The following is a 27600-nucleotide window of genomic DNA, read 5'->3' on the forward strand; positions in this document are numbered from 1 at the left end:
ATGATGGCTTGTTAAGGGGTCATGTTCTCAAACCACAGGGACTGAGATGAGATGAGACGAGGTTATCAGACGAGACGAAGAGGACTAGATTCCCCGGGAGGATTGTGTATGAAATTATCGAGTTCGTGGTCTATCCGCATTAGATCCTTCACATGTGCTAATACCCCTGTAATGTAATTGTATCTATACCAATACCCAACATGTTGCCCTGTGAGTCGCAACCACCATCGTACATCAACATCCTAGTTATTACTTCTCCTCCCCTTGAATGTCTTGAAGTATCTTACGGAATCCCTCAGCCATCTCCTTCAAAACAACGTTTACATCCGGAGCCTCAGGTCCCTCCTCCATCTCTCGAAGCGCCGCCTCAAGTGCGACCTCTCTTGCCTTCTCTGCACCTGCTACCCCCGTCTTACCCATAGTCAAGGTATGCTTCACATCCTTTCCATGTCGGAGAGGTCCCTTTGGCGTGCCTGGGGTGATGGCTGTATCTTCTAGGAGACTCTGCCAACGTGAGAGGTACACCCCTGGCCCTGACATGTTGTCAGAGTCTGAATCGTCAGAGTCGATGATGCGTTGGAGACGACAGATCGAGAGAGCCTCTAGCTGGGCGAGATACGCAGCATGATTGTCGAGGGCGTTGAGGACAGGTTGTTGAGAAGTCTGCGGAAGTGACCGAAACAGCTCATGGAGTCGTTCGTCCATGGTGCTCATGTCGCTCGTACCATTGGCCTTATTAGCATTGGCATTGCCTTCCTTGCCTGGAGTTTCGCAAGGTTTCCGCTCTTGCTGAAACTTGAGAACAGCATCCTTTGCCCACACCCTCATCTCACTCCACACATCCGGACACGACGCCGCAAGCGAGTGAACCCACTTATACATGAGCCCTCGGTTCCTCATGAGCAAATCGACATAGTCATCCACGCTCGGCATCCTCCCAGGCCTAGCCTCGCCACCCATCATGGACTTGAGTGGCGTCGAGGTGCCTGCATCGGCCTTCTTGGGCTTGCTGGTCTTGATAAAGTCGTCGATAAACAACTGACCTGCCTCGACGTGCTCGCGCAGGTCTACCTGGGAATGCACCGTGCGGAGGATTGGCTCATACGCGGCAAATACGTCCTTGACCGCCGCGGTGAAGAGGTCAGGGGGCTGCCGGCAGAACGCGGTTGTGATGTTTTCGCGGTCTCGGACGGATAGCAAGGCGGAATAGTACTCGAGGCACTGAGCGTGCTTTTGATCGGTGAGCTCACTCGTCAGAGCCGGGTTGGAGCCGTTGAAAATGGCGACGATGATGGACTGAGAATGCTTTGCACTGGCCTTCCTCACAGTCTCATGCTCAGCACGGCCTAGGGCGATGTACTGCCGGATCGCCTCGAGCATCTCATCACTCGGTCGTTCCTTGGCTTTCTCAATCTTGTCGGCGCCCTTGCGGAACTCTCCCGCGTCCCAAGATAACACGAGAGATATGATGCGCTGCAACAAGTTCATCCCATCGTCAGCATTAGCCGTCAAGCCGATCCAGTTAGTGACACTCGTGACGCTCAGCTTAGCGAGAAGCAGGCGCATCATGGCACTAATCATGGTAGCAGCGTTTCCCATCCGCAGGGTCTGCTTAACCATCTTGTAGGGGATAAGGTTGTGGACGTTTTCGAGAAGCTTGAGCAAGTATTGGCCCTCAGGGGAGAGGACAAAGATGTGATGAATCAAGGTGGCGAGGCTGGACTGCGTTTAGTGATGAACTTGCTCGACGAGAGGAGACATACTGAATAATTGCATACTCTGCCGCAGCCTTGATGACTGGAGAGTGAGACTCGAGGTCGTCAGTCTTGATGAAGTGGTCAAACATTTCGTCGACCAAACCTCCATATACCAAACCCTCCACAACGTCATCCCAAGCTCTCACGAGGTCCGCAGCCTTGGTTCGATCATACTCATCCTCTTTACCACCCTTTGGCTTCATCTCCGGCCTGTGTGTTCTCTTAACGCCGCCCAAAGCTCCTCGACCGATCATCTCGAGCAGCCCGCTAGCTCCAGTCGCTAACACCTTCCTGGTTCCCAGGGCACCTTTATCGTAGCTCTCGGACAACTCGGCCTCTCCTAGTCTCGCCAAAAGCCCCTGTACCCTAACGGACCAGTACTCCCGCGGTAGATCCCTCACACCCGGGAGGGGTAACACAAACCGCGAAAGCATCGTCTGCAGAACAGGTGACTCCGACGGCCCGACATCCTCCTCTTTGCTCTCACTGACAGCCTCACTGACAGGCTCCTTACCAGCAACCGGAGTCCTCGACCGCGGCGTCGCAGGTGTAGAAGTAGCGGGCGTTCCAGCCCAGCTCCTCCAACCGGTGCTGGGCGCGGGAGCCGGCGGAGCCTGAGGCTCAACCGTGGTTTTGGCAAAGGGATACCCATAGCCCGTCACGGCGTCGGGAAACTTGAAGCCCTCGATCTCTGCGTACGTCTCATGATGGGACAGAATGTCAAAGAGCGCATGAGTCTGCTCGGGGGCCAGAGTGGCAGGCGTCATGGCCATGGTGGCTGCTGTTGCATCGAGGGGTCCCTCCACGTGTGTATGTGGATGTAGGTCAGGATAGTAGCCGGGGTGAGAGATGCTGGTGGAGCGAGAAATCCTTGTCTGTGAGTACCTTGACTTGGCCTTTGATTCAAGGTTGCATAAGATACTGGAATTAAGGCAAAGGGCTCTTATGAAACACGCCTATGTCGTTTTGAAGAGTTATCGTCTTTGAATAAGTATAGAGTAAAGTTGTTTAGCTTGATACCTACTCAACTCGAGTCGCAAGCGGTGACGTCGTCTGAATGGCCCACCCTTGACCTCAACGTTGTCTAGCCTGTTTAGGTCTAGCACCCCGCCGTTTTAAATCCTGCCGAGGGCACTGTCCTTCAAGTGTAACCTTCTTTTCCTGAATCACCACCTCACCAACCTTCATGAACTTGGCTCTCGGTCTTCGCCCTGAGTCTTCACTATCATCATCACCAAGATTGTATATCGACTAAACTTTTCATCTTATCACTGTGGCAGCTACTATAATCACTCATCACACTTAGTCTAGCAAATTTTGTCTGAACAATGCGTATAGTCATTAACAAAGGAAACGGTCATAACTAAGTAATTATCTCTCCACCGTTTTTCCTAACCAAGTACCAGTCTTTTTCTGCTTTATCCATCCATCTTCATTACCGTCGTGGTATCAAGAAAACAAGTCAAAACAAAACTCAAAATCCTTCACCATGGGTATAACGTCAACACTTCTTCGCTGTCTCTCCCCTGCCGCCTGTCCGCATCTTCATCACCGTCTCTCTAGATGGTGCTGATGGGCTGACCAGTGGGCAGGCCCTGGCCACCATACGCGGTGTGACCACTTCCAAGACCGTAGCCGTTGCCAGTCTGCGAATGCTTGCCGTTGCCGTTCAGGTGATAACCGTTGCCGTTACCATCGAGGTCCTTGCCGTTCAAAGCACCATTACCGTTACCGTGGCTGTGACCGTTGCCAGTGTGGGTATGACCGTTGCCCGCCTGGTGGCCATTACCGGGGAGGTAAGAGCCGTTTCCAGCGTCAGGAGACCTGGGGCCAACGTCAGAAACGGGATGAGCCTTGCGCTGGATCTTGGGCGCAGGAGGAATGTCGGTGCTCTTCTTGGCAGAGCCAATGGAAAAGACAGGGCTCTCCCACTTGTCACCCTTACGGGCAAGCTCCCTGTACTCGGTAGCCTTGGTGCTGATGCCACCAGGGAGGGAGATGTCGGGGAAGATGCTGTCCTCCTTGGTCATGGCGATGTTGGCCTTCTTGTCCTGAGTAGCATCCGCGGCCTTCTTCTTGCCCTTGGCCATCTGCTGCTGGGCGGCAGTGTAGTAGCGGTTGTAGATGTTGGGGGCATTCTGAGGATCGCTCTTGGCCTCAGCGGCGGCGCGCTCCGCCTCCTGCTTGATCTGGAACATGAAGGCATCAAGCTTGTTACACTGATCCTTGATGGCCTTCTCAACTGCCTTCTGCAGAGGGGGGCGGATGGCCTTGAGCATGAGTGGCTTGACCAGGGCGAAGAGAAGCTTGTGGCTTGACTTCTTGATCTTGATCTGGAGCTTCTTAAAGTCGACATCAACCTTGTCAACCTTGAAATAGTTCTGGCGATCCTTCTTGTCAGCGGTCGACACCTTCATCTTGAAGGAGAAGCCATCGCCAGGCAAGATGATGTCGGCAACACCAGTGTCGGTGATGGAAGGAAAGCCCTGCTTGCGCTTGACGTGGAAGCTGACGTCGCGCAGATCCATCTGGATACCGGCCACCTTGACCTCGATGGTCTGATGGTTCTTGTTGGCAATCTTCTTGCGGCCCCAGCGGAAGTAGTGCTCGCTCGAGAGCTCAAAGACGTTGGGCGCAAAGTTGTCACTCTCCAGAACCAAGTTCTCGATGATGGCATCGAACTGGGAGTCGGTGTACTCGATGCGAGGAATGGGAATGTAGGCAATGTTCTCAAAGACAGCCGGGAGAATAACATCCCTCAGATCCTTAATAAGATGAGGCTTGAAGACTGGCTTGCCGTCAGCATCGTTGCCGAGATCCTTGAAGAGCTTCTGAAGAGAATGGGCGAATGCATGGTTCTGAGCATCCTGATCGAACTGATCGGCAAGGAACTTGATCTCATCGACGACACGGTCGGTGTGACCACGGTACTTGTCGCGGAGAAGGAATCGGCCCTGCTCATAGAGTTGATCCCACTCGCGAGTAGACTCGTCCTCCAGGATGTAGCCCTGCTGAAGCAGGCAACGACGGATGTAAGAGTCCATGGCCTTGAACCAGTCCTTGAGCTCCCGGTCTTTGTCAGCATCGCGGTAGATCTGGCCGATCGAGTCCCAAAGATCCTCAGTCGAGGTACCGTTGGCAAATCGCTCAATAATAGTGCGCAAATCATACTCGGCGGCAGAGAACCCGGATCGGGCCTCCTTGGCAGTACCAGCGGATCCCTGACCGTAGGTGCGGCCGTGCTTGCCGTAGGTCTCAGCCAGACGGAGGAGAGTCTGGATGGCCTGGGAGTAGTCCTCGTGCTGCTGGCACTCAAGAATCATCTTCTTGAGGCGCCAGATGATCTGGTCCTTGCGCTCCTGGGGCATCTTCTTGTCGAAGTACTCACGGGCGCGACGGCGGTACTCCTCGTTGCGCTGAAGAATGTTCTGCTTGGTCTCGGGGTCGACCTTGTCATTGAGCTTAGCATCAACGGCCTGCTTAGCAGCACTCTTTCCAGACTGAGGGTCAACGTTCTGGCCAACCTCACGGGCGCCAGCGAGGGTGCTAGGACCATCAGTGACCTGAGAGTAAGTGCCCTGCTGTCCCTGCTGTCCCTGCTGTCCCTGCTGTCCCTGCTGTTCCTGCTGGGGAACGGCAGCATTGAGACCAGCGGCGGCAGTGTCCTTGACGTCCTCCTTGGGGTTTCCACTGTAGAAACCCTTGGCCTGCTGCTTGAAGCTGTCTTTGGAGAAGTCGGGAGCTTCATGCCAGACATTGTCCTGAGCAGGCTCGTCAATCTGTCGAAGCTGCTCATCCGAGGGACGGACGCGGGCAGCAGCGTTGGTAGCGGCATCGCCAGCCATGTCGCGGAAGAGGATAGTGGAATCCTGGACTTGGTGGGTTGTTAGTATAATCCTCGATTTGCGCTGGAGAGCAACTCACGAAGTTTTCGGAACTGGCCGTTGGTGATCAGAAGAGTACCAAGAGTCCTCAGGCCGTTGAGAGCCTCATCGCCGTCCTTCTTGGCAGCATCCTTGCTGAGGGGAGCATTGGGAGTGTTGACACTCTTGGCGTCAAACTGAGTGGTCTGCCAGACAAAGTCCTGGATCAAGTTGCCCTCATTCTTGGATAGAAGAAGGTACTTGGCCTGCTGAATAACATCGCGCGCATCCTTGACAAGAATCTTGCCTTCCTCAGAGAGCTTTTCGTGAGGGTTCGAGAGGGCGCGAGAGGCGAGGAAGCTGTTTAGTGCGACGTCGATTTGATCGTTCTGAAGTATTGTTAGCGTGCTGCTGTCGATGGCCGAAGTTGCAACCACGTACCGAAGGAATCTTGCCATTCTGGAAAGCAGAGGCAATACCGTAGAGCTGAAGCTTTCGGTTGACGTCGGCCTCCTTCACCTCGGTGTTTGTGGGCTTGTTGACGTTGGCGTTGGAAGTCATGTTGGCGACAGACTGTGAATGTGTAATATTACGCCTCGAGATGGTGCTGGGTGTTTTGGACCAGGAATGGATGGAACGACTTCGATAGGGCTAAAATGTCGATGGCCAGAGATGTGCTGTATGTGTTGGTCCTTGAGGCAGAGGAAGTAATGGGAGAGCGGTTGGTATCCTAGGTGAGGGTATGGGGTATCACAAAGAGGTTGGTATTATTCGTGAAAAGGTAGGGTTGGGTATAATTGCTTGCGACTTTTACAAAGTAAAAAGATGAAAGTTGATGTTTGATGGGATGATGAAATAAGGAAAGAGCTGCGAGAAGCGAGTAGGAGAGATGCTGGATTACATATACTTTTTGAAAGTTGGTGACAGGCAGGCACAAGCACAGTCAGTACCTTGATCTGGCCTCGAGTTACACACTGACACCCTCCATCCTGATCGCATAGGCCAAGCGGGAGTTGGCTGGATCCGGGGCCCCTTCGTCTTGGAGGGAGTGACGTTGACGTTTGCTAAGGGAGAACGAGCCGCTGATCGAGGACGTCATCGGCCAATTTGTCGCAGAACCACTAATTAAGATACCTACGCTGCGGTACCTACCTCGACCAAGCCGGATGCCTACTGTGTGAACTACCGCACGCGCTACCCGTCAATTCGCCATGATTTGATTGCTAGGGCTGCTTTCATTTCCTTGCTTGCTCTGGCTGGCGGCTCTTTGCTGTCCCGGAGCGAACCCTACGGCGCAGCAGGGGCCAAGCAGATATTCATGGATCCTCAGTCAAGGGCAGCAGCTGAAGAGCAAAGGGTTTCCCTTCTTTTTTTCCTGCTACTGCAATCACGTCCAATTGGAGGTGGCGCCAGGCGCCAGGGGAAAAGAAACGGCGGCGTCGAGCCTGTTTGTTCATGATGCTACCTCAACGATGTTCTTGGCCCCTCTCTCTACCAAACAAAGTCAACGGGAAGCTCTTGTTTCGGCCACCAAACGCTTGATGCTCTCCTTTCACCAGCCACCTCGGTTTAATGGTTCGATCAAAGAGTGGGTTGCCCTGGTAAAACGGCCCAGACCCAAAATCAAGCGCTGTTGCTGCTCCATCACGTCTCACCGACCCCTGGCTACCTCGCCGAAAGCAGGGTGAGACGAGAGCAATTCCTGTCTGCTTGCGCCTCAACGCTTCGGTTGTGAAGTGGACACCTGCTGGTGATGCAGGTCTGACTCTGTGTGTCGACGTCTTGTGTTCTGCTATCGAGATGATGCTGTTCTGGATCAATGGATGCTACTGTACTTTGCTAGGCAATTTGGAGCCGTCTCCCGGATGATTGACATGATCTCCAGCCCCATGGTTTCCCTCTCCACCCTTAGACCTGGTAGTTTGGAAAATCAACAAGGGCAGGCCTGGGAGGCTCTCAATATTGTCTAATCCATCTCTACTTGACCAAACAGGGATCCTTTCTTGGCTGGAATGGGCTACAGAAGAGCTAGCACAGACTGATCTCTTGGTGTCGTCCCCACCAAATGGAAAAAAGACCAAGCCATCATGGACCTCTACCTTGAGCCTTAGCATCGTCATCACCCATGGATTTTACCCAATAACACGTAATCGCCAGCTGCTCCCTCGCGTGAATGCCCTGCTTTCTCCCATCTCATTTAATCGCGTCGCGTGGCCTGATGCCGCGATCGCATCAGAAGCTTGGCTCGCTGGACGTGAAAGTGAGCGATCCATGACGTCACCGACTTGACCAACCTCTACACCGTTGGTACCTCGAGCACACCTCAATCCCCAGCCCAGCAATGTCGTCCGAGCGGAAGTCCAAGAGGTAATACGCCAGTCACGGCGCCTCGACTGGGCTTGTCGACGTCAGGTACCCCTTGGTGATGTGCTGTCCAATGCTCCCCATCACGATGATAATCGTGATCCATTAGGAAATCCTCGAGTCAAGATGGTGTCGACCTGGCACCGATTCCGACTGCCAGCAGGACAAGTTGTCCCATTTCCAGACCCAATGATTCCATTTCCGCAGATAAAGTCTCCACGCTTCCAGTAAATCCCCGACCAGAAATGCGGGAGACGGCGAGCATGTGAGAGAAGCTTGGCCATCGCAGCTGAAGGGTGACGTCTTGGTGGTTGTCTCGGCAGGAATTAGCTCTGAGCCACTGAACGCATCAAAACACACACGATACTTTGCGGTTCCCCTGCTTTTTCTTTTCAAACGGACCGGCTCTGCAGGAAGCTCTCCTCTCAGCCGCAACCCAAACCATCACGCCTCACCTTGCCTTCTCCGGCTGCGGGAGGCTGGCAATCATTGCCCAGTCGGGGGCTCGAGACAAACTCCCAGAGCACGACGTGCTTTGTCGCACGCGCGTCGCATCTAGATTTCCGTCTAGATTCACCACCTCGTCTCGTGAGGCGCCACAGGTAGCACTGCCGATGGCTGGGACGCACACATGGCTTCATGGGATGCAGGCTTCCATGTTATTAGAGGCAGCAAGTCTAAGGAGAAGGATTGGGCCTTCAATCCTCCCGTTCATACCGTGAAAGAGGGGACCCTGTAAACTGAACGGCACTGAAGTCTGTGCGACATGGTCCTTCCCATTGCCAAGCCGGGAGGTCTTACTACGGGTGGTGCAGCCCGGGCAAACATCCCCGGCATCCATGCTCAGTGAAAGAGGAGGCTCAATCAAAGTGAAGGCAACCGAATATTGGACCGTAAAAACAATTTCAAGTTCATTCTTTAATAAACGTAGGCGAGCTGTTGAGGAAAAAAGGTTGTATACCGAGACAAGATTGCAGCTAGCAGTCAAAAGGGATTTTAAGATCACCCAAGAATGATCTGGCAATACTACAAACACAATAAAAATCACACCTCTTCAGTATCTTCGACGTTTGAACCCCTATTGTAGAGCTTAACGGTCTTGCTTCAATGACTGCATGGCTAGCATCGTCTTGCCTCCGGTCCTTGGACCCACTTCCCCAGATCTCCGCCGTGGGCACCTCAACCCCGCAACGGAGCATTGACGACGCGAGAATGGGATATAAGCATCTATGCCACAGCAGACGATACGAAAGAATAATGATAACAGGCTCAATACAATTTTCGGCTCTGTGGAGGAACAAACTCATCTATGTGGTTTTCTCACGGTATCTTCTTCGGCCATGATTGATTCTCAGCAATGGATAAGCTCACATTAACACATAGGGCATTGCCGGCTGATAGCTTAGCGACCTCACTGAAGAACATGAAACACCAGACCAAGTGACCAAAAACAAGCGAGTGCAAGGATGCACAAAGCCTCTTTATTCACCTCTGAACGCCATCTATGCCATTTGTAATGCTAAGCGCATCCCTAAATTCCAGATCATCAAGCTTCGTTACGATGTAGGGTTCTCCTTGGACCCGAGCCCGTTGAAGACGCTGGCCTTTACCTGGCTCGCAATCAGACCAGACCGTTCCTTGGTGGCGATGAGGTTTGCGTCCTTGGCCAACTTTTCCACCGCCTTGTCGGTGTTCTTCGCTCCACGACTCATCATCATGCTCTGTGCTGCCTGATTGCGTGCTATGCCCATAGTAGCTTCCTTGATCTTGGAGCTCAGGTCTAGGACCTGCTTGTTTCCGTAGTCGCGGTTTGTGAGAAGGGGATTCTGGCTAAGAGTCTGGACCCAGTACTTGTGCCAGAGAAGTTCGAGGAGATGTGCATCAAGCGAGCTCTTGAAGTGTGAGACCTCGAGGCTGTAGTAGCGGCTCGAGTGAGCGCCAAACTCGGCCGCCTTGGCTAGTGGTACTGCCTGGAATCCATCGGCGGTTGTGCCGCCAACAGGGTCCGCCTTGTAGTGGGCAGGGTAGGTTCTGAAAGCGCCAATCTCCACCTTGCCGGCGTTGATGGTGCGGTCAGGGTCAATGACAACAGCCAGGAAGGGATCCTGGAACTGCTGCTGCATGGCCTCTGTGTCTACATCGATACCGCTGAGCCAGCATCCATAGCCGGGGTGGCTGTGATACCAGCCCACCACGTTCTCCTGACGGCCCTGCGCTCTGCAAAGGTCGAGGTATTCAACAAGATATTCGTTTGCCTCATCCTGGGCGTTGACTCGTGTCTCTGTTCCTTCTACGGGAAGGCGGAACGCATCGGTGACGACAAAAGTGTCCTGATCGATGTAGCCCTGCATCAGGCCCATGACTTCGAGATTGCCGCCAGAGCGCGCGTGCATGGTCATCTTGATGAGAGCGGTGGCGCTGATTCGGACATGTTTGAAGTAGTTTGGATCCTTAGTCCACGGTTTAGCATCGGCGATAGTCTTCTGAGCTGCGGCATCGTAGTTGTAGAGAGCGTCGCGTTTGGGATCGATCAACTGGACATTATTGTCCAGCTCTGTCGTCTGTGTCAGTACCGTTTAGTGAGTTGGGGATGAGTTTTTGGAGCATACCCCACGCTTTCAAAGCTGATGCCTCCATCATGACAACCCCAGGTCCTTCCTGGATATGGCGAGTGATGGAGATACAGAGGACGAGTTGATGTTGGTGATCTAGGCAGTCGACTGAGCCAAGAGCGGGGCTCTTCCTGGTGGGCTTATCGATAAGAGCTCGGTGCTCCACCTTAAGCTGGCATCTTATCACCAACTCTACAAGCATCTCATCAATCTTACAAACACATTGGTCATTACTTGAATTCTTAATTGAACGAAATAACTTGATTAAACTACTAAGACTCATAAAACGTCATCCAGAGAAGCCAAAAATTACGCAACATGACTTAAACCGCACTCCCTGGGGCAGCGGTAGTGGCTGGGACAGAAGAGTACACTGGACGCTGGATTCCAAGGCGGAACCGGGGAACTCGGTCCATGCGGTTCAGAGCGGTAGTGGGCATCCTCAGCACCGTCTCGCGGTACATGGTCTGCGTCTCCCACTCATATGAGCATCCGATGGCTCGCTGCATACCACCCTCAGAGGCACAGAACATGAGAGTCACGGGGGGTCTGACGGCCTCGAAGAGGGTCAGCTCCATGTTGTAGGTGTCAACAAGGGTGAAGATCTGGAATATGTCAGTTATAATGAATGGCACGGAAATTGGGGGGTTGACTTCTTACCCTCTTTTCACCAGGACGGGCATTCTTGGCCGCCTCAACCTTCATTCGGATCTCGGGGTCCTTGCAAGGGTCAATACCAACACGCTCGCCATACTCGTTAATGACGCTTCGGCTCAGAGGGCTTCCATGGGTGCTCCAGGAGAATCTCCCAAAGTTGCCGCCAAAGATGGCACGTTCGATGGTTGGGGAGTTGAGGTGACCCTCAAAGCCAAACATCTCAGCCTGGGTGTCGGCAAACTTGCCGCCATAGATGACTCGCACCAGACCAGGTGTGACCATCCAGATATAAAGGAATAGGAGCAGGAAAATCACACCAGGGGCGATGGTGCTTGCACCGTATGGGCCAGCCTGTGCGCCAGTGGCAATGAGAGCGATGGCGATGATGAAGAAGGCACCATTCCATTCGACGGCGAGACCAGCAAGCCATCTCTTCCAGGATGGTCCAGTTGACCAATAGACGGGGTAGAAGGTCTTCCAGCGGATGGAGATGCCCCAAGCTCCATCAATGACGATGGTGTCATTCTCTGCAATACCAGCCACCTGGCAGTAAGGAGTGATATCCCAGAGCGAGGACTCGTACGCATCCTCCATGTTGTACCATGGCTGATCCTTGTCCACAGGCAGAGTGCAGATGTAGCGCTCGAGGAGTCTATCCGAGTCATTGGCCAGAGACAGTCTGGAGAAAGCCTGGAAGGCAGTGTCGGTTCGGTCAACCTGGGGTCGAAGCCTCAGAAGACCCATGAGGGCATAGGCCTGGTCACCGGGAAGATACTCGGTTGTGTGACGGCTGTACAGACACTTGAGGGCGAGAACAGCTTGTTCCAGTCGGCTCAGGCTGATGGTGCCCAGGTAGTGGTCAATCAAGTGACGGGCCACATCTGGGTCCATATACGTCCAGACCTGAGCAGCGAACTGGTTCTTTGCAACCACCAGCGGAGACGACAGGTCACTGTCGCGAGTATAGATGGAGATGCTTCGGCCGGGGCTGAGAAGAACCTCGGGGAAGGTCCACATTCGGCTGCCCCATTCACGAAGGAGAGACTCCGTGTTGGCCTTGCCCGAGGACATCGCCGTCTTACCTCTTCCAACAGCGATTATCATACTGCTGGAGCCGCGAAGAACATCAGAGATGCGGTAGACCTATTGGCGTTAGTCAAGGTGGCAACGGGACGGGCCTGTCAGCACTTACATCAGACTCCAGCTCACTCTCATCACGCATGCAACTGCAGGCAATCCAGTACGCGGGCAGCTTCGCAGCTCGACAAGCAGTCTCGGCGATGTGATGGAGAGCCATCATGTCCTGCTCAGAGCTGTGACTAAAGTGCTCAGTCGAGTAAGCGACAAACAGGTAGGCCAGGTTGGCATCCCGACCGTCGCTGTTCTCCCACTCAACAACACTGCGGACGTCGACTCCCCTGTTCTCGTCGTTGAAGGGCTCGCGAAGGAAGCACAGGTATCGCGGGCGCAGCATGCGATAGACCTGGTTGTTCCGGGCCATGAGGGAGAGACCCTTGCGGTTCTCCAACAGGTTGCTCCAGACCTTGGCATCACCATGGTAGTTGTACAGGACTGGAGCGTAGCAGAGGTTTCGCTTGATAACGGTGGGTTTACCGTCCCAGAACTAAAATGGTTAGATAAATGCGCAGTGCTGAAGATAAAGGCAACCTACCACAAGAGCCATGGCAATGGCCGCAGGAAGAGCTCTGAGCACCATGATGCCCCAGTCCTCCCAGCTCTGGGGGTCATAGCTAAAGTCAATGACCCAGGTTGCGATTCGCACCTTCATAGGCGCAACCTTGCGTACATAGGTCCTCTTCCAAGTGGAAGTTCCTGGCCCTTCATAAATGTCATCGGTCGCTGCGACATACATGTTGCGAAGGTAGCCGTCATTGTGATGCAGATATCGATCGGACCGGGCCTTGTATGAGACACGACCAGCATAGTCGCGATGTCTCATCTTGGTCTCAGTGTCGGTAAAGTTGTACCCGGGCTTCTGGTACAGCACGGGATTGCGCCATCGAAAGACGCTTCGAGGCTCGAAGAAGTGACGGGAACCCTTGAGCTTGATTGGGAACTCCTTCTCGCCTTTCTGTTGTCAACATGTCAGCAAGCGCAATTGGGCGACGATTGGGAGAGAGCATTTACTTCGCCATCCTCGGAGCTATTCAGAGGCGACAGCGGCGTGGCAGACACGGGGACGATGGCACCTTTGGTTTGCTAAGAAAAGTTCAATTTGTGCCTATACGCAGAAGCAGCCACGGAAGAGCTTTACCATTGTTCCGTCCTGCTGTCCATTGCCTTGTCCTTGTTGCTGATAGACGACACCCTGCTGCCCACCATACTATCACAGTCAGCGATGCAAGGAGGCTTGGGGAGAGGCTAAGACAAACCATGGGCTGCTGCTGCTGTTGGTATTGCATGGTGTTTTGGTGCTGCACTTGTCCAAGGGGAATGGGCTGCTGTTGTCCTACAGGGACTTGATAACCGCCGGATTGAGCTGAAAGAGAGCTCGTGGGAGGTGACACGGGCTGTTGTTGATAGGGATGTTGGAAGGGCTGGCTGGGGTATGACTGGTATATCATGGTAAGAAACGTTGGGACGTTGCCAAGGGAATGGAATACTCACAACGACAGAACTGCCTGGAGTGTAGGCACCACCGTGCGCTTGGTGCGACACTGGGGGAGGCGGCTGCTGGTACTATGAAGTGTTGGCACAATACGACTTGGAGAAGTTCTCAGAGAGCAAGCTTACATTGACCACGTTGGGGTCGTAGGAGCCTCCGTGTAAGTGAGCCTTGGCGAGAGTCAGCAACAAGACACATCCGCAAGAAGAGGGGGACATACCATGGTTAATGTATGCGAATTATGAAGAGGCAAAGATAACGAATCACTCGCTGGCTTGAGGAAGGAAAGAAAAATAAAGAAAGGGGTCAAAGAGCTCGGGTGATCTCTCTGGCTATCTCTCTCTCGGATGGCCGCACGCTAATATGGTGACAGGACAAACCGAAAGGACTCTTGTCACACCAAGAGCTCCAAGGTGGAAAAGGAGCTGAGGCTCCATGAAATGCAGCTAGCCGTCTCGTGACGGTGCCTGGACGGGGCTCCATCATGTCTGCCTACCCCATGCCCATGAGTCCAAAGGGGCTGAAAGGTGCAATGTCCTCTCGCCACCGGAGACCTAGACCGTTTGGGGAACGGGGGGTGGTATTCACAATCTATGCATAGGACCACTCGCGTCGCACGTTGGATCAATCCCAAGGGATGGCGCATGTGATTGCTACTATACTCAACCTCCTGCAGTCCAGCCTCACGATGCGCCGGGCCGTGTGATAGGAGCCGACGTTTGCTTGCTACTGTAGGGGTGGAGCGGCTTGTTCCGTGGGCTCTAGGTCTTTGATATCCGACAGACTAGGAACTATTCAAAGCGGCTGAGCCCTGAGGTATGTCACTCCTGTGGATTATATTGGGTAGGACCTTTCAGCCGTGGCGTCACTTGTGCAAGTCGGTCGTGTGCCACGGCGCCAACAGTCTCGACCAGCCCTGCCAAGCAACGCAGCCTGGTTTGAAATGTTTACCGCCATCTGGCTTGTTCAGCCCTCCATCTTTCCGAAAGCGGCACGCCGGGTGAGGATACCTACAGCTAGGCAGGGGTAAACGGCAACGCAGCCCTACAGTCTCTCTGGAGGTGCGACGATCCGCCCGCGTAGTGAGACCGGCAAGGCCTCAGATGAGGGTTCGGCAGTTGTGATAGTGTAGAAACTAAGTTCGTAGTGAATAAAGAAAACCCCTGTCCCAGGGACCCCTGGCAAGTCCGAGATCCAGCCCTGAGAGCGGGCTCTTGGGAGATACACTAGACCAGTTGTCCGCCCAAGTGCAACCCAACCCAGGTGGTCGGGACGCGCTGAGTGGAGAGCAAAGAGGAACAATCTCAACTATCAAAAACTCTACGCAAGGAGACGAACGAATGGGAGCTTCTACATGTCCGTTTTTGGTTGCGCACAGCTAAAGAAAGCCCTGTATTTCCGTTCATAGACGGCGATGAGGCGTCTGCAGGCTGAAACATGGCGTCGGTCTAGACGCAACGATCCGTTGGGACTATTCGTCAAACCTGAACAAATATCTCCTGCAGATAATAGCTCGACGCCATGAAAATAAGTCCTAGATATGGTGACTATTCTTTGAGGGGATGCCTTGCGCCGGTTCGACGCCCCGTGGCTCGATAGTCCGAGACCCCTGAGTGTTGCGCGGCGGTAAGCATCCTCATTACTTGAAGACGGTCGAGGGGCGAACAAGTCAGTCAGGCTGGGTTTTTTGTCTAGCAAATATCCACAGAAACAAAGGTAGAGGCAATTCAATCATGTCGTGGACGCACAGAGACAGTCCTCACGATGCGTTTGCCCAGGAGGCGACGCAGACACCCATCACCGTCGCTTTCCCTCAATGGATGCTCAACATCTGGGAGGTTTCCCATGGTAAGAAGACGTTTTTCTTGTAGACAACTTAGTCGCTGATCAGTTGTAGATCACCCCGAGGGCCGTTGGTACCTGGAGCCAAATGCGCAGTGTCTCCGCCAAAAGGCGAGCTTGAGGATTGTGTAAGTTTGCGCCATCTGCAACTCCATGAATTGGGAATAACTACAGGAACGAAAGTATATAATTATTATCGAGACTTTAAATAACTGATTGTATCAGGTTTGCTCCTCTCGATCTCCCCCGTCGAGATGCCCTCGCGCAGAACCTCGAGCTCTTCGACATCCTCCACATCCCAGGAGACTTTACCAAAGAACGTCTCCAATCTGTTAGCCACAGCTTCGGAAGAAGCACCGACCGCAATGGCTCCAGCTCGTGGTTTCACTTCCTGTGCAAGAACATCGACATCAAGCAGGATGGATCGAACCCGCCCGAAGTGGATAACCGCGCCGCAACCATGGGATACCACATCTCGACGCTCCCGCAGGCCGACTACAGCTGGCACCGCGCTGGCTTCTTCCTCCGTGTAGAGAATGACGGGAGTACTACTCTGGTGTGCTTTGGTGCCGTGCCTAGAATCAGGCAGAGGATCAATGAGTTTGTCGCGGCCAAGGCGTGGCAGCACGTCGTGACGGATCCGTACATTCTGTTTGATCTGCTCTTTGAGGCGCTATACTTTGAAGTCGACGATACAGTCTGGAAGATGAACACTGTCTTTGGGCCTCTGGAACACGCAAGTCGTCCCCTCCCCTTAATTGTCGTCCCATTCTAACAGGAGCAGCTAATCCTCGAGTACGCCAACTCTAAGAACATTCGCAAGATGAGCTCCAAGATCCCCTTTGCGGCCATGCACAACTGCGCCAAGCACATCATCCACATCGCGGAGGCCATCGACTCGTGCATCATGCTCGTCGACGCTACTATCCGCAACGTCGGCAATCACGAGCACACGAGGCCCACGACCAACGAGCCTGTCCTGAAGCAGCTGCGTGAGACTCTCCAGTACCGACGCTCACTCTTCGACTCCAGCCAACTGCGTCTGAACAGTCTCCAGAAGCGCATCGACAATGCAATCACGCTTTCGTTTAACCTGGTGACGCAGCAGGACTCGATGGTCATGATCCAAGACTCCAACTCGATGAAGGTGATTGCCGCCATCACCATGATCTTCCTACCAACCACGGGCGTCGCCACAGTCATTGGCTCACAGCTGTTCCTGTCTGAGGCCCACGACGATGGCAAGACGTGGAACGTGATGCTGACGCCCCTGTTCTGGACAATGTGGTGGATCTCTATTCCTCTAACCATCTTTGTTGTTCTCCTGGCTATTATCTGGCACTGGTGGGTGCACACCGAGGCTCCTGTTGTAGAGGTACAGCAGGTCATCAAGAGAGCTGCGACTTTCAGTTCTTCAAACACCAAGAAGTTGGAAAAGTGATGGAAGCGTGCTTTTGAGCGTCGTTAGTGTTTCAACTAGTTTAATATCCCCATGTAATTCAAGACATTTCACTGATGAGCGTGCTGTTTTAAGTGGCAAGAGTGAAGCCGGTTCAAAGCCAGGCTTTTTATGTCTTTTTAAAGAAATGTACATGCAATGTAGGTATATGTACAAGAAGTTTCGAATACATGTACAACCCCAACGTTGTTCATCATGCCGACTGGCGGTCATGAGAACGAGACCTATCTACATCTTAACCCCCACAGCCAATTGTTGTCTGCATTTAGCAGGTGAACAGAGCAGGGCCAGGGATCTTGTAGGTGGAAGCTGAGATGACAGTTAGCAAGCATTCAATAGCTGACAGACAGATAGAACTCACCCTTGTAGGCGTCGTAGACGATGCCGGAGTCGTTCTGGGAATAGGCTCCAGGGAAACCAACGAGATCAGTGGGAACGGTCGAGCCGGCACCGACAACCTTGAGCTGATGGCAGCCGGGGTAGAACTGGGCTCCGGGGTACGAGTAGGCGGCGTGGAGGGCAATGATCTCGTGGCGGACGAGGTAGTATCCGGGCTTGAGGCAGCTAGGGATGGTGTAGTCGATGCCCTCGTTGTCTGCCTTCATGAGCGAGGTCTAAGATAATGTCAGTTTCTTAACTTCGACTTTTTAGAGACATGAAGCTTACAGCAGCCCAGTTGTTAGAGGTTCCCTCTCGTCCAGCCTCCTGAACCTTGAACCACACCTTCTCACTGGCAGGCTCCCAAGCATCGCAACCCTCATCAGGGCAACGAGCCATATAAGTCAGAACAGGACCGACATGAGAGTCAGGCCAGAGAGTCCAGCGAAGGTTGACAGTAGATCCAGCCTCGGCCTCGGCGTGCAGAGCAGCGGGCTGGCTGCCCTTGACACCACCGGCAGTGTAGCCGTTGCACTGGAGGTCGATCAAGGAGATGTCCTCGACGGGGCCGTTGCCGGGGATGGGGCGCGAGATGCGCTCGGGGACAGGGTTGGAGTAGGGGTCGACGTTGGGGTTGTAGAATTCGTACTCTTTTCCTCCGATGGTCGCGCTCTCGACGTAACCGTGGGCGGCCACCAGGGCGACGGAGGAGAGAAGGGAGAGAATGCAGCGCATTGTGATTTTGTTTTTAGAGTATGTTTATAAAAAAGAAGAAATGTATCAGGACGGCTAGCGTCAAGAAGATTGTTCAATAATGAAGAAGAAGAAAAAGAATTTGTATACAAGAATTCACACAACGGCTGGCGTCGAGAGGCGTAACGAACAGAAACTTCTATCGCGAGGAATCATGGCATTAAATACCAACTCCCCTTTCAACCGCCAAGACTTCCCAACGGAGATTCTCAGATGAAAGGGCTCCGAAGAAGCAGATATTCCCACCACTGAAGCTCATCTTGGCAGTTTCACGATGGGCGTCTGGGATGAAGCCGTGATTGGTGGATGTTTAAATGTTTCCTAGACGAAACAGGAACACGGAGACGCGGACCCTGTTTTCTTTTAAGGGATGGACTGATTTTAAGCGACGAAACTGTAGCGGTTTGAGATTTTGGCTGGGTCTGTCCGTCGACGTAGCATTCGCGGCTCTGTTGAGAACGGATGAATGCATATAAGATCTGCGAGGTAATAAACTCCAAACAATTTGGATACGACGACAAAGATTGTTTGTAGCAATTGAGACGGGACGACACATATTGTTTGAAGTAACTAGTATTGTTTGTATAACCTCAAGCTTCTAGGACGTCTGCCTAGGACTGATGATGGAAATCCGGCGGGTATAAGAACCGGCAAGGGTTCGCTCTCCCCTGCAACTGGAGCTGTGTAAGATGACATCTTAAACTATGCTCTCTTTATATCACATAAGCATAAACTTTTAAACTCTATCTCACTACATCGCGGTCATCATGATTATACCCCTAGAGCTCATAGTGCTCATTGCCGAAAAACTTGCCCATCGCCTCGCCCAGACTTCCCCATTTCTTGCAACCACAGATGATGCTGAGTGGGCGGATCTAGAGGTGCATCGCCTGGCTCTCATCAACCTGGCAGGGTCATGTAAAGCTGTCCATCACAACATTCGACACCTACTATACACAACTCTCGACATTTGCAACCCACTCCGTTTAACTAGGGCCTTGACCGACATCCTCAAATATCCGCAGGTCGGGCCGTCCATCCGTCACATTTATTGTGCCACCCCATTGGACTTGGACGCTTCACGCAAAGGATCTCGGGGGTCTTCGTTCCGGAAGCGGATGGAGCGAACGGAAGACATTGCATGGGTTGAGGATACCCTTAAGCAACGCGGTTGCTGCCCTCCTTGGTGGCACAACCCTGGAACCACGCATTGGCTTGTCAAAGACGGAATCATAACCTGGATTCATCGGGAGGGGTGGATACGTTTGGAATATCTAGAGGTTGCGTTTCTATCGATACTACACATGGCGACAAAACTCGAGTCCCTTGCTTTTCATCAAGTCGACTCAGGCTGGGAAAGACTTGCATCTATGCAAGGAGCCATGGGTCACCCAAGCTCGCGTGTTATCGTCACGGCCAAGGAAAGGGCCAATGAAACGATCATGACTTGCGAGAACGATGAAAGCCAAGGACCACCACGTCTTTTTCTGGGCAACCTCAAGGCGCTTCAATGTAATTTCCGTGAACAGAGCCAGTGGCTGCATCTCGCCGACTCTCTATTCGGCGGCGGATATGAGAACCTGCAAACTCTCATCCTTGACGGGATGAGTCTACGAGACATGAGCGAATGGTCAGACAAGATCAAGGTCAAAAACACAAAGATTGAGCAACTCTATCTCGGTTCGCGGTTTAAGCGCCAGATCGCCAGCCCTCTCTTCGCCAAGCAGGAATGGGTCAGGGGGAGATGGCTCGTCGGTGGGCCAAGACTGGAGAATCCCCAGCTGGAGCTTGCAAGGGAAGACGAGGAGGGATGGAGATCCAATATGGAAGATCGGAGACGGAGGAAATCTAATCTAGGCGGATTCAAGCATCTTCGGGTTTTGGATGTTGTTGTCGATTCTCCGCCGAATTTCCCGTCTAGGACCCTTGTGGCGTTAAAGGATCTTGCGAGTTCGCTAGAGGTTCTCCGGGTCGAGGGGTATCCATTCAACCTGTACATTCCAGATGACCGCGTGTTTGGCTGAATAAAAGTTACCCTCCTTTTCGATTATCAAGCCCTCCACTGGTGGGCAGAACGGAGGGCCTCAGGGGTGAGCCCGTTTGAGGTTTCTCGGAGCACATAGTCCGATGTAACTACACGGACGTCTACCACCCTAAACACGTCGCAGCATGCTCTCCTTGAGTTTTTCCGAAGAGTTTTGAGAGGTAATCCCTTGGGCCGTGTTGTTCAGATTGTTAGTGTGGTGTCGACACGAAATAAGCCACGGTAGTTCAACAACAAGGATCTCAAGATATGGGAGTATACCAGTTGTTATTCCTCTCTACACAGTCCTTTCCCGTTCTTTTTCTTTTCAAGTTACCGGCACAAGGGAGCCTTAATTCTATTGACTAAAAAACCAGAGTCGTCTCAAGGTACCCCCCACATTTGCCTGTACCAACCCCAACCACTATTCTTCACATCGACGCACCGTCTACAACAACAAAGAAAAAGAGCAAAAAAAGAAACAAACGGCAAAAACATACAACAGCGGGGATTCGCTGGTCGTCACCGACCCAACTACTAATCCGCCCCTCACTGGCTTATCTATGGGAGAGCGGACGGGATCCCGAGTTCTCCAGTGGGTATGGTCGTATGTGCTAGATGGTGATGCTGAACCAGGTTATGCCCTTGCCGCTCTCAACGAACGTGGCATCAGGAAGATTCGACTATTCTCAAGCCAGTGCAAGTGCCGGCAGGGTGAACATTATGCCTGGAGATTTGGTGCCTGGGAGCATTGGGGGAGCTAAGAGTTGCTAGTTATTGACACTAACGTCGGCGTCGGCTAGGATGCGAGTTGTCTGCATATGCCCACTCTGATCACCTGGTGTTGAAAAACATATCATCTGAAGAATCACTTGAATCTCTGTCTAGAATGCTCTAGGGTATGTATCGTAGCTATTGATAACTTTCGAAACCATGTTCCGTGTTGTAAAGTGCGTCTCCACGTACGGCCTCAAGTCATCAAGTTCGTCCTGCCAGCCAGATATTCGGCTTCCAGACCCCAAGGACCTTGGCCAAAGATAGCAAAAGCTCTATATAATTCCTCTACCTCTATCATTGCCAATATTTGCCCAAATACAATTCCTTGAGTATCCTCCTTTCCAAGTCCCTTGCGTCCCTGGCATCCCTGATGTAGGTACTCATTAGGAAGCTATCAAAACAGCCTCTTGGATTCTTTTTCTTCCTACCTGTGCTACTCATCAATACTGATATTCTGGAAGTGTCATCATAACTCGGAACCAGCTGGCAATGGTGCACTGGAAATGGGGGGTTCTTTGGCATAGTGAGTCACCAGCTGGGCAGCCATTTTAGTGGTTGACACGTTAAATGACCATGACCAAGATGTGATTGAAGTTAAATAAGGGCTAATATAACATTCTGAAAAGTACTAGAGACTTAAAAATCCAAGGAAGTTGTTGCAAGGGAAGAGTGCCCAGTTCCCCCAGACCCAGTCGAGGAGAGCGGCCAGTGCACATCGCCATTTGATCCGACAGTTGTTTCTAGAAAACATCAATCTCCTTTGCTTACTCTAGGCGGAATTATCCTGTTTTATAACAATTGTTGCTAATCTGCGTGCATGGGCCAAGATATCGCCGAGTTGAGATGTAAAGCCAGGAGGGTCAACGTCTCGCTGACCTTGTAACTTCCCATTGCTGTGTTATCTGGATTTTCCGGGACAATTTCATAACAACAATAAATACAGAGCATGAGAGATCCAGCTCCCTCATTTATATCGTCACATCCCCCCTAAGATGTTTGGATTGTTCAAAGACTTCATCCTGATGTCGATCTAGATTACCCTATAGCGGCATACCCACCTCCGCGGGCTGAGGGACAATTCTCAACTACCTCACTCCGCCTCTAAAAGGCCAATGGACTGAAAATATCTATCACGATTTCAAGACTAATGTCCTGTGACCTGTAGAGTATCTTGTGTATTGGGAATGCGAACCTCAATTTGCCATAGCTGAGGTGAGGATTCACAAGGCTTACGATAAGTCTATTGAGTGGAAGACAAGTATTTACCCATTTCAGAGTTCTCTGCAAAGATGTAGTATATAAAAACCCTTAAGTAAACATGAAACAATTGATTCACACGGAACAGATATTAACTTAATCAATGCTGTCAAAGTGAGCCAGCGAGTCATGAAAACTCGATAATCATCTTGAGCAGCTCTTCGGATCATCGCAGATCCAGCTTACCCCGGACTATCATACGAGCACGCAAGCGCACCACCACGCGGGAAGTGTGTCTCCATGCATATCTAGACCTGCGCCAGCTGCCCTTCCTGGTCTAGAGAATCTCGGCCGGCAACTTGATGGTGGCGGCAAGCCCGGGGGATACCGGGGATCCTACCAAGGTAGAGAAGATCATCTGTCTGTGCGGACTTGAGAGCAATGAGGCCAGTTGCCTGGAGGTCTCGGCTAGGGAGAGGAACAGATCATGGCTGACGGGAGATGATGGTGTGGGAGTGTTGGCCGAGGAGGAGTAACAATAGTCACTGGTAATGGAACGTGATAGGTAGGAGATAGATCTGTAAAGCCTCTGTAAACCATATTGATCTATTGAACCATACCACTGGCTCTTGTGGAACCTGGGGAGCATTCAAGCAAGGTATCGTGACTGGCAGTTCAAGTGGACCAATTGGTGAACTCGTCGTAAATCTACTACGTAGTAGACAGACCGAGAGCCTGATATTCCAAGGGAACCTTTGCATTCGGCGACAACTACCGCAACAGCGAGTCAACCCGAAATATAGTCCCCTTCTTAATAGCTCCTGAATGGCTTTCCCCGGGGAAGCTCCCCTTGGCCATCGTCATGAAGCAGCGGCTAATAGTGGGCACGGTTGCATCGTCGCAGGGAACGACGGTACGTACCTTCTCGACTTGTCCAAGCCCGTTTTGCTCGATGCCTGAAAGCGGAAAGGCGAGCCGAGCGATGGAAAGGGAATCGCTCGGTTGAGATAAGGAGAGAGTGCTGACAAAAGTTTGTTGAAAGTTCATCTAATCTCGAAGCTTGGCCCCAGTGGCGATTGGGGACATCAACTGTTTGCAACTTTAGCATTGCCCGATGGCCGGAGTTGACGGGGCTGACGAGATAAACAGCGTGGGGTATGTATGGAGAGAGCATGCGTTGAGGAACTGCTGCTGGCATTACCGACGAATGGGAACAACAGAGGCGACAAACTGACGAGTCGTTCATGTTCAGGTCAGTTGACGGGTCCCGTGATGACACTTCGAGTGAAACATGGGGTTTCTTGGTCCATGGGGTCGCGGAAGCCTTCGCTAGGCACCCGAGATGCTAGCCTGGGCTGATGAGGCCTTCTCAGATGAGGAGGCGGTGCTGGGACGATACAGTAAGACGGCCGACCAGTGTCTGTCGCGTGGCACCTACAGTTGTCAGTCAGCCAAGAATAAACACACAAAGTGAATGTCACAGAGATGGGCCTGGAAGATCTCGATGAACGCAACCAAATCTGAACACGAGAACCTTGTCAAGTCACCACCAATATTCAACACACCCCAGACCAGCTGGCACACCACCTATAAAACAGCAGCAGGAATTCCAATATTGTCGGCCACCTTTTGGAAGCGAACGAGGGGATCACCAACCACGATAGCCAGACCCTGCAGGTGGGGAATCCAGACCCCGCGTTTTTTTCTCTCAGATTGGTGTGTGTGGGTGGTGGATGGCGTATGACGGCGCGGCGCAGGGTCAGAGGTCAAGGACGAATCAGACGGCCGTGATAAGGAGAAGCGTAGAGGGAAAACGGGATGGGACAAGAGCACGAGGGACAGGCAAGCTTTCAGTGTGGAGGGGGCACCAAGGTTTTGGTCCCATTGCCCAAAACGAGACGAGTGAGCATGAACTGAGGGAATACGGGCTGTGTGACGGATTGGTCGGATGGCCCATGTTTCGCGTGACCAGGGATGAACAGTAACATCTAGGGCTGGGTTGTTTCGGTGATGTCACAGCGAAAAGGACCGGAATCAAGGTAAAGGGGGTTCTTGGGAGAAATCCAAGTGATGGCCGGGGAGATATGGGAGAATGATCGTCAGTTCCCAGCGCAAAAACTAGACGGCACAGTCAAGGAGACAAGCAAGATTCCTCCCGTTCTTGTTGGTTCTGCGCGTCACCACTCGCACTTCTTCCTCACCCTCCCTCCCCCTCTAGGAAGAGTTCGAAACCTATCCTCACCCCGAGACCCCATTGGAATCCATCCGGGACGCTCAGGCGCAAGGGGGGAGGGCTGACCCCCCTTCGGCAACAGAGACATGGCGTCACCAGGAATGAATCAATGTCTTGCCCTCAGGTCGTTTGGCCCTATTCGCTCTCCCGAGACCCTGCAGATGCTGACAGGTTTCAGAGGGAGACCGACCGACCCCCCTTCTGACTCTCTGTCTGTTCGTGAGAGTTTTGGAGGCCCCGATTGATAGTATACATGTGCCTGTGGAGTGATGTTGGGCAATGGAGGTAGTGTAACCGCCGGACGCGGATGAGAAACCCAAAAAAACGGTCGACGTGCAAAAAGCCGAAAGATAAGGATTTCCTATGCAAGGTTTACTCCGAGGGTCCGGTCTCTGCTTTTCGGACGACTACCGGAGTAGCCGCCGATGGCCTCCGGTTCGGCTTCCTTTACCTTGACTCGCGAGACAACTGCCGACTCATGAATATCAAAAGTGCGAATCGCGACGAGAAATAAAAATCTCTCTTCACGCATGCAGCTATAGAATAGCTTGGCTAGAGATAGATTGATTCACCCTGGCCATGACGGGTAGGCTGAGGCGTGTGCATCGTGATACCCGTGAGGCGCGTCGGCGAGCTGCCTTATCAGCCGGGCACGCGATAGGACCTACACCCGAATCAGGCAGCTTAACTCGTGTGTTTTGTTATCTCTTGTCTGCCTGCCGCAGTTCAGCTTGATAGAAGAGACAATCATATCACAGGCAGGTCAAGAGGTTGGGGTACATACATACAAAGCTACATCCCTCTATCCATCGCCGGGATCTGTATGGAACACTTCTCGACGACTGCTGTTGTGCCAGCTGGCTCACCTCGATTTGCCCGCCGCGGTTCGAAATCGATATCTTCTCAGTCCACCATCACAGGACATTTGCATCCATCGTATCCGCACCTCGTTGTCGTCGTCCTTCGTCCCGTCTGCACCCTTGCTGCATGTGTCTTTGACCCGACAACCTGACCAGCTCATCCTCATCCTCCGTGTGGCCGGCCGAGGCTTTCTCGTGTGTGTCCCCTTTCAAAGAGGGCCGTTATTCTCTGTCATATTGTTGGCCGACTGTGCTCCCCCGTTTGGCGCTACGTCTTGGACGACGTCCACCCATTGCTTCCTCGTGACAGTCGAGCCTGTGGTTTGATTGTTGTGTTCAATCTCAGACATTTGCTTGGCACGCCTTCGCTCAAGGACCCCAGTTATCCCCATCTGGATCACTCCCCTCCCCCACGACCAAGACCCAGGGTGCATGCATTGGGCAATTGTCGAATAAGTATTCGAGGTCACCGCTCATCCGTCGGTGAGAGCCAAGAGATTCCGAGAAAGAGGTCGTTTGTCTCCTTCTGATCTATATCAATCCATCGACAAATCCACGAATTGTCGAGACATACGGGCCTTTCTTAGGCGAACATGGTCTTCAGCTTTCTCCGCGGCCCCACGATCACCGTCTCTCGTTTCGATTCGTCCACGCCCACGCGGCATCTGCCTCTCCCCCAGACGCCATAGACACACGACACGAGTTATAAACACAGCAGAGAAACCCTTGAGCGCTCTGCAAGGCACGACCCGCCATCAGCGGTAGCGTCATTCGAACCCTCCTCCAGCTGCTTGCAACACAGGCAATTCGGGGTCCATCACTGAGGGGGCCACTTGACCGTCGACGCCGTGATTCGCCCAGGCGTCCATCACAACTTCAGTTCTCTAGCTCGCAAGCGTCACCCTTGACCGTCGGAGCCAATCCAAGGCTTCGTTTTTACGTTACTGAAATTGTCCTGCGACGCACAGCCTGGGGACAAGACGGACACGCGGTCATCCCCGGACTGGTCCATCGCTTTTTTGCTTTGCATCTCTTGCCCTGCCCTCCGGTCTGCGGTGCGGATCTCACATCCGGGACTGGGCTTGGGCCTGGAACCTCAGCCGGTTGGGCCCTAGAGTTGGTGTCGATTTTCGCTCGAGAAGGAGGAGGACAGCAGCTGAGAGATCGGGCGTCGGAAGCCCCTCAGAAGACGACGTCAGACCTGGGAGGTCCAAAAGGCATTCAAAAAGTGACACATTGACCCCAGAAAGAGACGGATCCCTAGACATCGTGAAAGGAGGCTTGCCTGCTGAAAGCTGAGGCGGCTTGGAAACCGAAGCCTTGATTGAGCGCCGCCGGCGGGACCCACAAAAACTTACAGTGCCGACCCTGAAGCACTGCACGCTGAGCAGGCGCAGGCGCGCTACAGCACAGGGCAGAACCCCCCGGAAGGCCCTGAAAGCCCGCCCCGTGGGCCCACCCCGCCCCGCTGTCGCGAGACTGAATGCCAGCGCACCAGGCCCTGAGGTACCGACCCGAGAGACCCAACCCAACCCACCTGGCCAGCCCTGGCTGTCTGACTGAGGTGTCTGACGGAGGTGTGAGTGAGCGCCAGCCAGCCAAGCTCTGCCCTGTCGCACTTGCCCCGTCTTGGGTTCCGGGACTCGGACTAGGATTGACTGGGGGGTGGCCACTATGATGACTCCACGCTCCTTCCAGCTGGCCCAGCGCCAAACCCAGTATCAGCGCCAGCGCCCTCCCACAGCTCCTTCCGCGAGTAATCACAATACGGCTTTATCTATTCCGACTCCCTCTTTATCTCCCACCCTCACTCCCACTCCCTCCCCTTCTTCCTCCCCTTCACCCTCATCTTTGTCCTTGTCCTCTTTCATTCCTTTACATACTTCGCATACTCCTCAATATTCGCCCTCCTCTTCCTACTCTGTAAACTACACCTACTCCGACGACTCGTATACAGCATCTCGACCATCCTCTTCGGCGACTGGCACAACCGCAACCACGACGCCGACCACATTCACCCTCCCGCGCTGGTCGCTCAAGTATGACGATAGCAAGAACGATATTACAGTCACCATCACGCCAGTACAACCAATATCCGATGCAACAATGGGTAAACGCAAGGACCGGCGGGAGACCTCAAGTCTCTCCCCTTCCAGCCCTCCTACTACAACTACGAGTTTGACGACAAGGCCGACAACT

The 27600-nt window shown here is 52.9% G+C and overlaps 7 protein-coding genes across 7 annotated transcripts; 2 read left to right on the forward strand and 5 right to left on the reverse strand.

The window, feature by feature from the left end:
• Positions 1-249: 249 nt before the first annotated feature.
• NECHADRAFT_94518 (uncharacterized protein) lies at positions 250-2530 on the reverse strand (the record flags this gene model as incomplete). The annotated part of the gene is made up of 3 exons (XM_003045194.1): positions 250-934; positions 968-1717; positions 1764-2530. The coding sequence occupies 3 exons, from the start codon at positions 2528-2530 to the stop codon at positions 250-252; spliced, it is 2202 nt and encodes a 733-aa protein (XP_003045240.1).
• Positions 2531-3074: 544 nt separating this feature from the next.
• Positions 3075-6458, reverse strand: NECHADRAFT_62104 (uncharacterized protein). The gene is made up of 4 exons (XM_003045195.1): positions 6062-6458; positions 5682-6009; positions 5321-5631; positions 3075-5272 (listed from the first exon to the last, which is right to left on the reverse strand). Exons 1-4 carry the CDS (start codon positions 6179-6181, stop codon positions 3317-3319), a joined length of 2715 nt encoding a protein of 904 aa, XP_003045241.1. The 5' UTR covers positions 6182-6458; the 3' UTR covers positions 3075-3316.
• A 3012-nt stretch (positions 6459-9470) lies between these two features.
• On the reverse strand, positions 9471-10646 carry NECHADRAFT_62107 (uncharacterized protein). The gene is made up of 2 exons (XM_003045196.1): positions 10594-10646; positions 9471-10538 (listed from the first exon to the last, which is right to left on the reverse strand). Exons 1-2 carry the CDS (start codon positions 10622-10624, stop codon positions 9541-9543), a joined length of 1029 nt encoding a protein of 342 aa, XP_003045242.1. The 5' UTR covers positions 10625-10646; the 3' UTR covers positions 9471-9540.
• Positions 10647-10919: 273 nt separating this feature from the next.
• Positions 10920-13953, reverse strand: NECHADRAFT_42942 (uncharacterized protein; the record flags this gene model as incomplete). The annotated part of the gene is made up of 8 exons (XM_003045197.1): positions 10920-11201; positions 11257-12396; positions 12446-12877; positions 12926-13345; positions 13402-13473; positions 13529-13597; positions 13647-13826; positions 13882-13953. Coding segments are annotated over 8 exons (2667 nt in total), but the record flags the coding sequence as incomplete, so codon positions are not given.
• Positions 13954-16016: 2063 nt separating this feature from the next.
• NECHADRAFT_5189 (uncharacterized protein) lies at positions 16017-17060 on the forward strand (the record flags this gene model as incomplete). Its single annotated transcript, XM_003044796.1, has 2 exons — positions 16017-16484; positions 16557-17060. Coding segments are annotated over 2 exons (972 nt in total), but the record flags the coding sequence as incomplete, so codon positions are not given.
• Positions 17061-17445: 385 nt separating this feature from the next.
• On the reverse strand, positions 17446-18293 carry NECHADRAFT_44104 (uncharacterized protein; the record flags this gene model as incomplete). Its single annotated transcript, XM_003045198.1, has 3 exons — positions 17446-17489; positions 17542-17794; positions 17847-18293. 3 exons carry the CDS (start codon positions 18291-18293, stop codon positions 17446-17448), a joined length of 744 nt encoding a protein of 247 aa, XP_003045244.1.
• Positions 18294-19078: 785 nt separating this feature from the next.
• Positions 19079-20335, forward strand: NECHADRAFT_81814 (uncharacterized protein; the record flags this gene model as incomplete). Its single annotated transcript, XM_003044797.1, has 1 exon — positions 19079-20335. The coding sequence occupies one exon, from the start codon at positions 19079-19081 to the stop codon at positions 20333-20335; it is 1257 nt and encodes a 418-aa protein (XP_003044843.1).
• Between the last annotated feature and the right edge of the window lie 7265 nt (positions 20336-27600).

This window comes from Fusarium vanettenii, assembly GCF_000151355.1.
Source record: "Fusarium vanettenii 77-13-4 chromosome 6 genomic scaffold NECHAsca_20_chr6_4_0, whole genome shotgun sequence".
NCBI classification, from domain to species: domain Eukaryota; kingdom Fungi; phylum Ascomycota; class Sordariomycetes; order Hypocreales; family Nectriaceae; genus Fusarium; species Fusarium vanettenii.